At 39.6% G+C, this 16329-nt stretch overlaps 2 protein-coding genes across 5 annotated transcripts in view; one reads left to right on the top strand and one right to left on the bottom strand.

Moving 5' to 3' along the window:
- elp2 (elongator acetyltransferase complex subunit 2) overlaps nt 1-1649 on the top strand; it is a 41939-nt gene extending 40290 nt beyond the window's left edge. For all 4 annotated transcript variants that reach the window (XM_083523591.1, XM_083523590.1, XM_083523588.1 and 1 more), the window contains exon 22: nt 1287-1649. In XM_083523591.1, coding sequence (XP_083379717.1) covers nt 1287-1449 — 163 coding nt within the window. In that variant the 3' untranslated portion in view covers nt 1450-1649. The remainder of the gene's footprint in view (nt 1-1286) is intronic.
- A 2333-nt stretch (nt 1650-3982) lies between these two features.
- The window catches only part of gabbr2 (gamma-aminobutyric acid (GABA) B receptor, 2), a 250323-nt gene continuing 237976 nt past the window's right edge, over nt 3983-16329 (bottom strand). Inside the window, exons 16-19 of the mRNA XM_083523578.1 lie at nt 16125-16307; nt 15906-16035; nt 14736-14853; nt 3983-9227 (exon numbers count right to left, since the gene is read on the bottom strand). Coding sequence (XP_083379704.1) covers nt 9065-9227; nt 14736-14853; nt 15906-16035; nt 16125-16307 — 594 coding nt within the window. The 3' untranslated portion in view covers nt 3983-9064. The remainder of the gene's footprint in view (nt 9228-14735; nt 14854-15905; nt 16036-16124; nt 16308-16329) is intronic.

The following is a 16329-nucleotide window of genomic DNA, read 5'->3' as shown; positions in this document are numbered from 1 at the left end:
CTCTGATCCAATAACAAGCCTGGTGCTGAGTGAACTAATAACATTGTTCTCATGAAGTCAAATACACCAGCTGAAGGTTTTAGTCTGGTTTTAGAACTGGTCACAGAAAAGTCTGTTTCACTTCAGGGGGAAAATGTTGTATTCTCTCATTGGGGTCTGTATCGCCGATAGTTGAGTTTTGGTTTAGGTATGGTTAGGGTTTGATTTGGGTTAGGTTTTGTTTTAGATGAGATTTGGTTTACTTTTAGTTGGGTCTGGTTGGGGTTTTGTTAAGTTTCAGTGGGTTTTCGTTGGTTTAGTTTTAGTTGGGGTTTGGTTTAGTTTTAGTTGTGGTTCACTTTTGGGTCTGGTTGGGGTTTGGTTTAGTTTTAGTTGGGGTTTGGTTTAGTTTTAGTTGGGTCTGGTTGGGGTTTGGTTTAGATTTAGTTGGGTCTGGTTGGGGTTTGGTTTTGGTTTAGTTTTAGTTGGGGTTTGGTTAGAGTTTGTTTTGGGTTTTGTTTAGTTTTAGTTGGGGTTTGGTTTGGGTCTGGTTGGGGTTTGGTTTGTGTTTGTTTGGGGTTTGGTTGGGATTTGGTTTAGTTGTGGTTTGTGTTCGGTTGGGATTTGGTTTAGTTATTGGTTTGGTTTGAGTATAGTTGTGACTTATTTTTACTTCACTCCAACTTTACCTGGGTGAGCTTTGCCCTGTTTATTCTCGAGTCTTAATCATGTCTGGCAAACACAGTTGCTCTCTTTGGATATTAAACTAAAATGAGAATCTGAATATTATAAAGAGGTGCTCTTACCTGACTTTAGCTTTAATGTTGCCTTACTGTTGCTTGTCTTCTGAGTATGTTTGTTTTTATTGAAGTTAGAAAGGTTTTCATGTTTGGATCAGAGCAAATTAATTTTCACCTTGATTTCGACCCAGTAAAGGAAATAACAGTTTGAGAAAGCGTTCTGTGTTTCCTCACTTGTCCCCCCGGCTGTGAATTGCCTCTTGAACACTGGTCACAGCTCTTTCACTCCACTCTAGTTTGCTGATAACACACTGCACCTGAGGGTAATGAGTTTTTCTTGGTTGAGTGACATTTCTACATGTACAATAGAATATTCAAGTGGATTTCTCCAGAGCCACGTACGTCCTTTTTTTTTCACGTTTATGTAAACAGAATAGAGGAGGCAGAGGACAATCAGGGACCTCAGTAAAAGGGGGGAAAAGTTGATTCAATTGATGTATGCTTTTTTTTTTGTGTGTGTAATTTCCGCTCAGCTGCAGTTTTCCTTGACTGCTTTCGTGTCTGCAGCCAAAGTCACACGCTGGTGGTGAAGAGACTGCGCTGGAGGCCGCGAGTCTGTCAGCAGGAAGAGACCGAAGGCTGGAACCACCAAAGCACCTCTGTACAGTTAGCCAGTGCCGGAGCTGACCACACCGTCAAAATCTTCAACATCAACACGCTGGCTCTGTAGCAGTCCCTCAACTAGTGGTCCACCCTGAACCTTCAACATCTACATACATTAGCTCCGGTGTGGACTGAAATACGGAAGAAGATAGGATATTTGTACGATTTGTACATTTCTAAAGCCGGAAGGAACGTTGTGCTATTTATCTGAAAATCTCCTCTGATGTTTGTGTTGTAATAAAGTTTTTTTTTTTTTTCTAACAAAAATACCAAGTGTGTAATGTCCTGACTGCTGCTTTCCTGCCCATCTGATTTTTTTTCCCCACCTTTAACCCTGAACCACTTAGAGTTGCAGAAAGAACATTCTATACATTTATATAGGAAGTATAGGAAGATCTTCCCAGAAGAGTGGAGGTTATTATAACAGTAAATAGATACTAAATGCGGCATGGGATACTCAAAAAAAAACCCACAAACCTTTTTTTTTTTAAATATAGTGTTTCTTGTTTATACGCCAGATAAATAGGTCTGCATAATCAAGTGGGAACTCGGTGTGTGACTGAACCTCTTCCAAACCTTGTTTTTATTTACACACTCACAGACAAAAATAAACTTTTTTCAGTCTTCCTTCAGACAGGGAAGTCTGAGGTTTGGCAGGTTTGAAGGTTCTTGTTTATGAAGGTAAAAACCTGTGTGTTTGTTCTTGTTATCGAGAACAAGTCAGGTCTCCGGCATAGTTCGAGAGCTGAGGTGTGTACCATGAACAGCTTGGGGCCTCCGACTCCACAGCCTAGTGCTTCGATGCTCAATATTTGACGGCGTGATTGAGCAGACGGAGCATCTCTGACAAGAAAGCTCTGTCTCTGGCCATCCTGTTAGCCAAGGGGTGCTCGCTCTGTCAATTATTTACCACCTACCATGTAGAGAAAGACTGTACTGATCCACCTCCTCATTTCACACTGTGTTTGTGTCCTTCCATGTGTTCAATAAAAAACAAATAACAATAGTAAGATAGATATATATGTATAACATTTTGATAATTATATTAGTAATTAGAGAATATTCTATAGTAGAATTATGAAGTTATAATTATTATTAAATTAGAAGAATCAATAATTTATTATACTATTATTAAAACTGCATTTTTGTATCATGACATTTTAAAATCTTTATAAAAATATACATTGTGTGTGTGTGTGTGTGTGTGTGTGTGTGTATATATATATATATAATGTATATGTATATACACACATACACTGGGGCATAAAAGTATAGTCAGCCACCAATTGTGCAAGTTAACTTAAAAAGATGAGAGAGGCTTGTAATTTTCATCATAGTTACACTTCAACTATGAGAGACAAAATGAAAAAAAAAGAAATCCCGAAAATCACAGTCTGATTTTTAAAGAATTTATTTGCAAATGATGGTGAAAAATAAGTATTTGGTCACCTACAAAAAAGCAAGATTTCTGGCTCTCACAGACCTGCAACTTCTTCTTTAAGAGGCTCCTCTTTCCTCCACCTGTTTGGCACCTGTTTAAACTTATCAGTATAAAAGACACCTGTCCACAACCTCAAACAGTCAGACTCCAAACTCCACTATGGCCAAAACCAAAGAGCTGTCAAAGGACACCAGTAACTAAATTGTAGACCTGCACCAGGCTGGGAAGACTGAATGTGCAATAGGTAAGCAGCTTGGTGTGAAGAAATCAACTGTGGGAGCAATTATTAGAAAATGAAGTCTGAAGTTTGCTAGAGATCATTTGGAAAATCTAGAAGAGTCATGTTTGGCCAGATGAAACCAAAATAGAACTTTTGGTAAAAACTCAATTTGTCTTGTTTGGAGGAGAAAGAATGCCATACCTACTGTGAAGCATGGGGATGGAAACATCATGCTTTGGGGCTGTTTTTCTGCAAAGGGACCAGGACGACTGATCCGTGTAAAGGAAAGAATGAATGGGGCCATGTAACGTGAGATTTTGAGTGAAAACCTCCTTCAATCAGCAAGGGCATTGAAGATGAAACGTGGCTGGGTCTTTCAGCATGACAATGATCCCAAACACACCGCCCGAGGAACGAAGGAGTGGCTTCGTAAGAAGCATTTCAAGGTCCTGGAGAGGCCAGTCTCCAGATCTCAACTCCATTGAAAATCTTTGGAGGGAGTTGAAAATCCGTGTTGCCCAAACATCACTGCTCTAGAGGAGATCTGCATGGAGGAATGGACCAAACTACCAGCAACATTTGATCTCTGTCATTGGCAACAAAGTGTATATAACAAAGTATTGAGATAAACTTTTGTTTACTTATTTTTTACCATTATTTGCAAATAAATTCTTTAAAAATCAGACAATGTGATTTTCTGGATTTTTGGATTTTCTCATTTTGTCTCTCATAGTTAAAGTGTAACTATGATGAAAATTACAGGCCTCTCTCATCTTTTTAAGTGGGAGAACTTGCACAATTGGTGGCTGACTAAATACTTTTTTGCCCCACTGTATACCCTATATTATAAATATTATTTAATTAAAAAATAATTGATGATGAAATTAATATAATATAATAATACATTTCAAAGCGAGGAACAGTTTTGCATTGTTTTCAGATTATTTTATTAATTAAAAAAAAAAAAAAACATTTTTTGCAATAATTTATTAAAAATGTTATGATTTCCATGCAGTTTAAGGGTACAAGAATATGAAATGAGCACATCCACTTTAAATTATTCAAGAGCTCTGTTGTGTGTGTATGTGCTGGTACAAACACACTGTTCGGGACAGTTGTGGAGCACAGAAGTGTACACTGGCAAAATTGACTTGATATAAAAAAAAAAAAGAAAAAAAAAGAAAGAAAGAAAGAAAGAAAACCAAAAGTTCACAGCTGTGACTCAGTTTGTTCAGGATGGGCATTGAACCGATGTTCTGGAAACTAAAAGCAAAAAAAGAAATCAAAAATAGAGAGAGAAGTCTTTCAGTACAGAATAAATAGTTTCTTATAGCGATATGTAAACTTGGAGACGGCACGTTTTCACAGAGTGGCAAACAGACACACACTCACCGTTGACATTCTGTAAATGATTATTATTATTATTCTTTTTTTAATTCATTTGTAATGTCCCCTCACTATCATAGATTAATACCTCTACAGCAAAAATGTGTTGTATACAATATATACATTAGAAATAGTCCTTCGTGCTTTTTTTAGGGGGTATTGAGGAGGAGGTGCTCTTATTGTACACATTGTCATGGTCAACACACACCCACCCATACACACACACACACACACACACACACACACACACACACACACACACACACACACACACACACACACACACATACACAAGAGATTTACCTCCCAGAAAGCCTTTGATAGTCCCGGCTTATAAGTGTTTTTTTGCCCCAGTAACTGTCATCTTGTGTAAAACGCTTTGCGAGTAATGGGACAAAGTGAGTTCCAGCCAAGACTGACTTGGTTTCAGAGTTTATTGCCTGTAACAAGAAGAACCTCCGAGCAAAAAAAAAAAAATCACTTCAGTGCTGCTTCTTCTTCTTTTGCCTTTTTTTTTTTTTTTGCTTGTTTTTGTTGTTTTTGTATCTGTGTATCGAGTAAACTGTGTGTTGGATCAATACATACACATGCGCACACACACACGCTCGACGAGTTTCGTTAATATTACCCAACGCTTTCGGATTAAAAATGCAAGAAACGATTGGTTCTCGTCCCCAAATTTCGCCAGAGAATCAACAGGAGTGTGTATTTTCGTTTCGCAGTTCTCATTGTTACTATGCAGGACACCGACAGAGAGATCCCAGTTTGTGGTAGGAACTCGTTCATGGTCAGCACAGAGCTTTTTTTGTTTCCTCCAGTCCCCCCCATTTCCATATTGGTTTCAGAGGAAACTGTCTATATTCCTGTGCGGAGGTTTTCTTTCTTTACGACTCTCGTTCTCGCCTGCTTTCCGACACCCTTTTTAGCGTGATATGACTGAATGAAATCTGTTGAGACAGCCTGGAGCTAATTATTGCCACGTTTTCATAAATGTGCATTCGTTAGAATTTGGAAAATAAATTCTACTATATATATATATATATATATATATATATATATATATATATATATATATATAGATATATATATATATATAGATATATCTATAGATACATACATATATGCATAGGATACCACACGCACGCAGAACTACCAGAAAAAACTATTTTTTTTGTTCTTTTTTTGTGGGGGAGGGGCATGGAATCCATACGAAATGTATTCGAAAGTCATCTCAACCTTTTGGTAAAAGTATAAATTTGGATAATCAGCGTTCTGATTTTTGTATGCATTTTTTTTTGTCACCGATGCAAATTTTACTATTATTACCATTCCTCCGGTTTCATATAATTAACTGTTTTAAAATTAAATAAACTGAAATATTGTAACAGAGAGTTTTCTGGACAGGTGATGCGCATTCTTAATGGGCACATCTGTAGTGGGATTTTTTTGATCGTTCAGTTCAACAACAAAATTGTCAAAATATAAAGATTTTTTTTGCCGAGGACAAACATGGCAGCGTATATTTTTTCGGTTTTTCGAAGCTCAATTCTAGCTCTTGTTTCTCCCCTTTTTATCAGCGTCGCCTACACTGACACAGAGAACCGGCGCGTGTCCACGTGCCTGCTGCCACATGCATATATATACTTTATATTTTATGCATTACGGTAGTGTAAATGGCTCTGTTTTGCTAAATTATGTACAGGTAGTCCCTGTTTTACTATGGAGATGCGTTACAATTTTCCCATCGTAACTTATAATATATATCAAGTCGAGACATGGCCTAGCCTACTCAGGAGTCTTAAAGAATGATGATCATTATGGGGTAGTATTCTGTAACTGGTTAATAATTTAACAAATTACAGTACATTATTTATTAATAATTATTAACAAATTATTGCTAAATTATTAACAAATTACAGTATACTACCCCATACTGGTCACCATTCTTTAGGACTCCCGCGTAGGCTAGGCCATGTCTCGACTATTTTCAAGTTACGATAACATCTCCATCATTTCTCAGGGACTTCCTGTTTCAATAAGGAATTGAACTAGGCTTAGGGCTTAGGGCTTAGGGCCTCAAGCTTCAACCTTTAGATGCAGGTATATGGACACGAGCACGACCACTTGACTGCCAATTGGGTTTGCTTCGATCTATTCGCTATGATGAATAATCATCAATCCTTCAAACCAATAAGGGAATCTGTGACTGGAGCACAGGATCACAAATGGTTTTGGATTTGGTTTTTATCAGTAAAATTCCTGAGCTCCAGAGGTTCACCTTGGGGTGAAAAAAACCCCCACACACTATCAGGTAAACTTGAACCAACCACTTCCACTGAACTACAGGAGGGAAATAAGAACGTATGACAACACAAAATATGGCTTTCCTATAAATCGTACGTATGGATCCACGGACTGTTGCATTTGCTGTTTCAGCAAAAATTGCCCGTTTTTTGTTGAACTTAATCATTTCCAGAAGTGTGGGCATGGTTTATTTTGACATGAAATAAATCAAAATAATTTGTATTCATGGCAAATCTATTGCAATATAGCAGTGTGACCAACTCAAGTGCTGTGATATATATATATAATTTTTTTTGTAGAACTCCTCATCGTTTCGAAATTCATCTAAAGCATTTATAAAAAAAATCCATCTCAGAGAAAGAAGAGCATCCTAGAGAGAGAGAGAGAGAGAGAGAGAGAGGGAGAGAGAGAGAGAGAGAGAGAGAGAGACAGACAGACAAAGGGTCAGAGGCTGAGACGCCGTGGCATTATGGAGTTTTTGCTTTATGCTTAAAGGTCTTTCTCACTACGTGTTGTAATATTGAAGCTCGCTATCAGCCTCAGCCGTTAGCATGTGGTCCTCTTAGATGTCGAGTTACAGTGGAAAACAGTTTAGTTTGATCCTAGCCCAATAATAAACTTGCGGTATGAAACTTAGGATGTGTTACTTGATCAAATAGTAAATCGTATGAATGTGACTGATCAGCACTATATTGTCCATCAGGCTCCAAGTACAAGATCACAGGCACGGCATTTGACAAAAACAAAACAAAGAAAATCCAAGACACCGACGGTGAAAGATCCGCAGAAAGGAACTTGTTCTTGAGAATGATGATACTTAGCTTATTCCAATATTTTGCATTTCGAATACAATTCCTGTTTTTTGTCTTCTTGATATGAAAACAAAAACAGCTAGACGCTCTAGAGATCTGTGAGACGTTTGTGCAAAGTTCAGAGCACGCAGTTACATTTCAATAGCAACATTGAGGTATGTTCACTGTTGCTAAGTGCCAAGGTCATGAGTTTCCCAGTGCGGCTCGGAGGACGGCGGCGGAAATTCCTCCCGGACCTCAGGCCTCGATCGAGTCCGATGTTCGATGTTGTGTGAATGATGGGCGACAGACTGCAGACTCTCCATCAAGCTACAACGATTTTTTGTGTGTGACAATGTTTCACTTGCTGTGATCAGGAGAAAAAAAACAACTCTCAAACGAGGTTACTGACGTGACCAAATTCACAGATCCAGCCATTATTGTGCAGTGAAGTAACTGCTCTCCACTTTATACTTTGCCTCGACTAATGAGTATTTCATAACAAGACTCGATGCTATCTACATTTCTGGGGTCCCATATGTCCGGAGACATTATATGTGTAGATGACTACGTGTGTGCCGAACTCTGAAGCCGACACATAAATGATATATCAACTTTGTTTTTTTGTTTTTTTACCACAGGCCCTAAACAGATAAAATGGAAGACTGGACCTCAGGCTCTTACAGATCTCACCACCTCCCGTTTTTGTTACCTCCTGCACTTCTGCACAGGGGTTTTTCCAGAGAGCTACTTGCCTGGTCTAAGGATATCACAAGGTCAAACATGTTTGCCAAACTATTCCTCCCTTTAACTACTCTCACTGATTAGTTTATTGAAATTTGCTTGTTAAAATGTTAGGAGAAACAACAAATCGCTCGCGATTCCTTTGAGCCAGTTGTTCAAAGCGACAGGCAAACCCATTTCCACGCCATCAGTGCCAGAAAAAATGTTTGGTCAACAGTCTAAGATCTTCAGAGGCCATTTTTATAGGAGTGCCCAGCCTTACCCAATTCCTACCCCAAATCATTTTTATCCTGGGATGATGACAGCTTTGGTGTGTACTGGGGTATTTGTGAGAGTGTTGAACATGACTCTATCTGATGGTTGGCTACAGAAGTCTAATGAGTTGACAAAGGGTCAAGAGAGATTTGGAACTCTTATGGAAGTTGATAAGGCTAGCTCATAGCTGTTGCACCTGTAGGAGTCTGGGACAGCAGGGAGGCTTGTACAAGGGAAAGAGTAGAAGGTGAAATGCAGATCTTGGTGGGCACTGTGGATGTGTAAGGATGACTGGATGACCTCCCTCCCTCCCATCCCCTCCCCTCCCCTCAGCTTAATCCTCCCCCCCAAAGAAATTCCCCTCACAGCCTAAAGAAATCAGTTTTGTTCTGACATAGACGGAGATGGGAGGAGGGTCATGTATGTATGTACGAGGAGGACCCCCCCAGCTCACTCATACTTCCGTTCATTGCTGATGTGGCTCAGTCTGTTGGATTTCAAACGGAGATCTTTTTCTCAGAGCGCCGAGCTGTGGTACAACTCACAGGCCAGAGACCATGACCCGGTAAGAGGGGGGCATGTGTCTGTGGCGGGGACTCGAGGCCGGGCTGCTGTTGGGACTGCAGCTGGCATCCACTCCTCCTATGGACGGTAAGTAGGCATGGTGAAGAATTGGCAGCTGCAACGATAGCCTGCGTTGTATGCTGTGGACGTAGAGAAACAACACGGACATCGCTGGTGAAATCGGTCAACAAAGGAATGCCCATTTAAATAAATGCAATCATGTATTTAGCATTTTTTCCACAATTTTCTCCCCAATTTGGTCGACTTCCATTCCCTAGCCACTTCTCCGCTACACAGGCTTCCATTAAAACATAACAAAGCAACTACAAAGCCTGTGGACTGTGGTGATTGCACACAGATGTTCATTTTTCCCCAAGGACCTTGTCCTTGACATAACTTGTGTCAACTTTTCTTCCTTTTTTTAATACTGGACCAAAAGCAACCCTATTAGCAGTGGTGGATATTAATGAAGTAAATGTAATACATAATTGTATTTAGGAGCTTTTCTGTGTATCTGTACTTTACTAAAGTATTTCCATTTGTGAATACTTTAACTTCTTTACATTTTCAAAAAAACAAATTACTGAAAAACTACATTTTGCAAAATCATTTATTTTATTTTTATTTTTTTTATGAGTGGATAAGAACTACATTGATCAAGCACGTTCCCTCTGTTTTTTACTTGTTTTGATTGGTTGTATATACTTATCACCAACATACAGTTCACCATTAGTTCAATAGCAAGTAGAACATTTTGAGAGGAATAAATAATGGAAGAAACTCCGTATTCGAACTCGCCACAACACCCATGGCCTTGTTTGTGAATTTTTTTTTTTAGTAGTTGAAGAGATGGTTCTGGGCTCATAACCATTTTAATATATATCAATCAGTGTTTGACTCATTAATAACATTCTAATATGCTTAACGTAACAATTGAGTCTTTTCACATATACTGACTTGATTAGGCAAAGTGTCTTGTGACAAAAATGATAATAGCCCAGCTATGAGGGTTGCACAAGGGAGTGTACTCTTAGTGCCGGTCCATGCCCGGATAAATGTGGAGGGTTGTGTTAGGAAGGGCATCCAGCGTAAAACGTGACAAATCAAATATACGGATCACAAATCTGAATTTTATACCAGATAGGTCGAGGCCCGGTTTACCATCGACCGCCACAGGTATTGTTAGCCAGGGTACCGTGAAGGAGAGGGTTAGGGTTAGGAGGAAGACGTCTACAGAGACAGCAGGGAAAGGAGAAGTGTAGGAGAGTGGAGTTTAGGGTTGATACTTTAAAGATCAGATGAGGATGGAAATGGCAGTGGTAAATTCTTATTTTAAGAAGAAGAAGGAGCATAGGGTGATGTATAAGAGTCGAGGAAGGTGCACACAGGTGGTGCAACCTGAAAGAGATTGGAGTCTATAAGGTGTTGGCAGGGGACAGTGCTGAACAGCATCAGATGGTGGTCTGTAGGATGGTTTTGGAAGTGAAGAAGAAGATGAGGAGAGTAAGGACTGAAAGAAGAATGAGATGGTGGAAACTGAAGGAGGAAGACTGTAGTGTGAGATTCAGGGAAGAGGACAGACAGGGGCTCGGTGGTGGTAAAGAGGTGCTGGATGACTGGGCAACTACTGCAGAAGTGATAAGGGAGGCAGCTAGAAAGGTACTTGTCATGACATCTGGAAATAGAAAGGAAGACAAAGAGATGTGATCAAGGAATTAGGAAGTGCAGGAAAGCATAAGGAGAAAGAGGTTGGAGAAAAAGGATTGGGTTTGACATAGGGATGAGAACAGTTTGCAGGAGTACAAGGAGATGTGGCAGCAGGTGAAGAGGGATGTGGCGAAAGCAAAGGAAACTTTATATGAGGAGCTGTATGACAAGTTGGGCACTAAAGAAGGAGAAAAGGATTTGTAGCGATTGGCGAGGCAGAGGGACCGAGCTGGGAAGGTAGGAATAAAAAAGGAGTGTGCTGGTACAAATTTTTAAGAATAAGGGAGAGTAACTACAGGGGAATAAAGTTGATCAGTAACACCATGAAGTTATGGGAAAGAGTAGTGGAATCCAGGCTGAGAGAAGAGGTGACAACCTGTGAGCAACAGTGAGGTTTCATGCTGAGGACGAGCACCACGGACACAATATTTGCTTTAAGAATGCTGATGGAGAAGTATAGAAAAGGTCAGAAGGAGTTGCTTTATGTGTTTATGGATTAAGAGAAAGTGTACGACAGGGTGACAAGAGAGGAGTTGTGGTATTGTATGAGGAAGTCTGTCAGGGTGGTGCAGGACCTGTATGAGGACAGTGTGACAGCAGTGAAGTGTGCAGTAGGAACAACAGTCTGGTTGAAGGTGATTTGTGGTGAGAGTAGAGTGCAGGTGGAGAAAGGCCTGGAGAGGTGGAGATATGCGCTGGAGAGAAGGGGAATGAAAGTCAGTAGAAGTAAGACAGAGTACATGTGTGTGAATGAGAGGGAGGGCAGTGGAGTGGTGCAGTTGCAGGGAGAAGAGGTGGAGAAGGTGGAGGAGTTCAGGTACCTGGGGTCAACAGTGCAAAGTAATGGAGAGTGTGTTAGGGAAGTGAAGAAAAGAGTGCAGGCAGGGTGGAGTGGGTGGAGAAGAGTGATAGCAGAAGTTATTTGTGATAGTAGGGTATCTGCAAGAGTGAAAAAGAAAGTTTATAGGACTGTGGTGAGACCTGCGATGTTGTATGGATTAGAGACAGTGGCACTGACTTAAAGACATGTGGTGGCACTGGAGGTAGCAGAGTTGAAGATGTTAAGATTTTCATTGGGAGTGACGACAATGGACAGGATTAGTAAAAATAAGTTTATTAGAAGGACAATAGGATGTTTTGGAGACAAAATAAGAGAGGCCTGATTAAGATGGTTTGGACATATGGATAGGAGGGACATGGGGTACATCAGTAGGAGAATGCTGAGTATGGAGGCGCCAGGAAGGAGGAAAGGAGAAAGGCCAAGGAGGAGGTTTATGGATGTGGTGAGGGAAGACATGCAGGTAGTTGGTTTGAAAGAGGCAGATGTAGAGGACAGAGTAATATAGAGATGGATAATCCGCTGTGGTGACCCCTAACAAGAGCAGGCGAAAGAACAAGAAGAAGACGACGACTTTGGATACTTGAGTACATTTGAAGGTAAATACTTTTGTACTGTTACTCAAGTTTAAAGGAAGCACTACTATCACTACTCTCTACTTTGTCTACCACCGCCTATGAATTATTTAAATACATGTGAACCTTCTCACAACTGCACAACCCACTAAATCCACTGCACTCCTTTTCCTAAGTACAAAGTACATCCCAAAGTACATTTCATACCTTCGTGCAGTGTCAGTTCTCACCCTTTTACCCCAGAGAAGGACATGCTGTCATGGTGATTACAAAAACAAAATGGCAGTTACATAAAATAACACGGAAACACCTCGTCTTTTGTCATGTCCGTAAAATTTAGGAATGGTGTTATAATAAATTGAGCCTATTTGAGAATGATGAATAATGATGCATTTCCATTTGCATGCATATGAGTGTTTATATAGTCTGTAGGGAGTTTCGAGGTTATATATAGCATATATTATATATTACATATAGGCCAGGGTTTCCTCCTTGTGGGACACTTGCAATTTATCTGTTCTTCTGCAGAGTTTACATTGTTCTTCTGAGGATTTTTTTCCCTAAAAATGTATTATTGAAAACACTGTGTGTGGGTGTCTGTCTGCGTCTGTGTGTGAGTGTGTGTGTGTGTGTGCCTTGCTCATTCTGCCATGTTCTGCTTTTTCAGGAGATGTTCACTCTTTATAGTCTTCTCTCAGTTGTATAAGACTATAGTGTGTAGCAGTGTAGTTTCATGTAGTTTAATAATCCCTTATTCTTCATCTCTGGCAACCTTCTGTCTGGAGTTTGACTGTTCGGGTCAGCTGAGTTTCATTCTGGTTCTCTGAGGTTTTTTTTTCTTTTCCCACCTCACAAAAATCATGCCAGGACGTGCCTAAATGTCTCCTAAGAGTGATGTATCCCATCCAGGATTTCTTTCCACCTTCACTCAGTGTTCCCAAAATAAACCTTAAGGATTTACACCTTAAGGATAAGCAGGATTAAGTGATTATTCAATAGGAATTTATCTTGAAATATTTCTGATGCTTTGTCTTGTCTTTGGACTTTTTTCTGTTTTGACGCTGCTTAGAAGAATCCTTACCTACTTTTTATACCAAACTAGCATGTTAAGTACTATGTCACAGTTCTATTTTCTTTTGCTCCAAGCTAGAATAATGGCTGTTACTCCATCCAGTGGTGGACGAAGTACCAAAACCATTTTGTACTTAAATAAAAGAATAGAGATACACAAACTATGACTCCAGTAAAAGTAAAAGTGTTCCTTTAAACCTTAATTTGAGTAAAATTACAAAAGTATTTGCCTTCAAATGTACTTAAGTATCTAAATTACTATGATTTATTATAACTGTAATGTTCCTATTATCATTTTTGTCACAAGACTCTTTACCTAATCAACTCAGTTTATGTGAAAAGACTCTAATGTGACTCTCAGCACAACAATCTATCAATAGAATGATATTAATGAGTCAAACACTGATTGATTTCTATTCAAATTATCATGAGCCCATAACCTTCTTTTCAACTACATAAAAAAATCATGCAAAAAAGGCCACGGGTGTTGTGGCAAATTCGAGTCTGGAGTTGCTTCATCATTTATTCCTTTTAAAATGTTCTGCTTGCTTTTGAACTGATGCTGAACTTTATGTTAGTGATGAGTAGATACACCAAGCGGCAAAACAATTTTAAAACAGAACACGCGCTCGACCCTGATCGGTTACTCCCTGCGTGTTTGACCAGTTACGTTTTTTGATTTCACAAAATGTGGTTGAGTAAAAAGTTAAATATTTGACTTAAGTACAGTAAACAATGTCCACCACTGACTCCATCTTCCATAGTCAAACACTTTGGCAGTGAATTCTTAAATACAAATTCTTATAATTTCACTGCACATTTAAAATATGCTTTTTTTCTGGAGAGAACAAATGTGACTCTAGCTCTGGATCATTGCACTGCCTAACTGGTGATATTCTGCGATTCCATCACGGACAGTAAGTTAGAATAAAGGGCAAGCGAAATTCTGACCTTCATTTTTTTTTTAAGTAAAAAAAAATTACTGAAGAACCCTGAGGAAACCCTATTTTTGGTCCAAAGAACATAACCGGATATGACAAGCCCCTGAGAAATATGACAATTAAAGAATGTTTAGAGTGTTTAGAAGTTCTAATTCTATATATCAATCCTTGAGAACTGTCACAATGTGTCTGTCTGTGTGAACATGTTAGTAAAAAGCAAGGATTGCACTCCCTCCGCTGTAAGATCAGGCATTCACAAACATTGGGAATAGCTCTGAGTATTCTTCTCCTGCTCTTCGGTCTATTTTCATGCCTCGCTACCTCCATCGCTTGTTGTAAATCACAGGTTATGTAACCCATTTTTTTCTTTTCTTTATACCTCTTTCTCTTGTTCTCATTTTCTAGTTCCTTCTTTCTTTCTCTCTCAGGGTTGATTTCAGCACAAGATTGTTTTATACCTCTTTAAAACGCATTTAAATGCATTTCTTATCTGAACGAAGCGCTTAAAGCACTCACTGTTCTGGTGAGTTGATGTCCTCTAGTGGGCCTCTGCTTATTCTAGAAGGATCCATGGATCCCCTCAGTGCTTGTGGTTTCTGCTCCAGGTGATTCTTTAAAACTGTCTTCTCACCATCTGTGGAAAATAATCAAATAAAATTAGGACAGTACAAAATATTGTTGATCATGTTTTCATGTAATATTTGTCCTAAAATACCTCATGATTATTTGTAATTGAAATAAATGTAAAATCTGATTACATATAAGGGGTTAAACCTTAAGTGCAGTGGAGCTGATCATTAAAAAAATAAATAGTAATGAGCTGAAACAATATACTGTATACTGAACAGTTTATTTGCACATATTGGCTGAATGTGCTAAATTATTAGTAGGTTTAGCTCAGTGGTTAAAGCTTTAAACCTTAAGTCTTTTTTAGTTTGATCTATGCAAACCTATTTTTGGCCAGTTTCTCCCAATTGTCTTTGCAGAACCTCTCAACCTCCAGGGTTCAAGTCTGGGCTCTGGTTGGGCCACTCAAGAACATTCACAGAGTTTTCCGTAGTCACTCCTTTGTTATCTTGACTGTGTGCTTTGGGTCGTTGTCTTGTTGGAAGATAAACCGTCGCCCCAGGCTCACAAAGCTTAGAAGCAGGATTTCATCAAGGATGTCTCTGAACATTGTTGTGTTCATCTTTCCCTCGACCCGCACCAGTCTCCCAGTTCCTGCTGCTGAAAAACACCCCCACAGCATGATGCTGCCACCACCATGCTTCCACCTCCTCCAGACATGATACTTGGCATTCACAGAGTTCTAGAATTTTGTTTCTTATGGTCTGAGAATCTTTCCTCTCTTCTTCTCTGGAAGGTTCTTTGAAATTCTTGGTCACTTCCCTGACTAAGGCCCTTCTTCCCCGATTGCTCAGTTTGGGCGGTGGCCTGTTTTAAACTTCTTCCATTTACAGATGATGGAGGCCAACATGCTCATTGGGACCTTCGAAGCTACAGATGTTTTTCTGTCCCTTCCTCAGATCTGTGCGATTATTATTAATATTTCAAATATGAATATGGTCTTAATATTTGAGTCTGGAAAAGTATTGAATTGTAAAATGAAAATTGTTTAGGAACCCTGAACCTCTGACTGTAGATTATGACTGGCGATAAACATTAGAATGAGAAACATCCTCTCACCTTTGCCGTCTGTGAAGTTGCGTATGCTCAGGATGTTGTTGACGTCCTGGTAGTGGTTCTGTTTAATATAAGGGGTTTTCTCAGGTGTGTCCTGAAGCTGCATTGTGACCTCCTCTAACTCCTTATCCAACTAAACACAAAAATATGCCATAATACACCGCATTAGCAATTACATTTTAACTTCAAGGTCTATATATTTTAGGATATACAAAGTTCGACCTCTGTGATCCTCATTCTAAGGCGGTGGTTGTCCGCTTGCAGGCCGTCCAGGCGGGACGTGTTGGTCTGGTTAACGCTGGTCACTGATGTGGATGTCTTGGAGTCTTCCTTTTTCTGATTCTGGGTGAACTTTAGCCGTCGGTTCTGGGTGGCTGCGTCCGGGTTTGTCCTCATTGTAATAAGCTGGAGACGCAGAAATTTGTGA

This window comes from Silurus aristotelis, assembly GCF_946808225.1.
Source record: "Silurus aristotelis genome assembly, chromosome: 21".
NCBI classification, from domain to species: domain Eukaryota; kingdom Metazoa; phylum Chordata; class Actinopteri; order Siluriformes; family Siluridae; genus Silurus; species Silurus aristotelis.
This window is presented reverse-complemented; position numbering and strand designations above follow the sequence as displayed.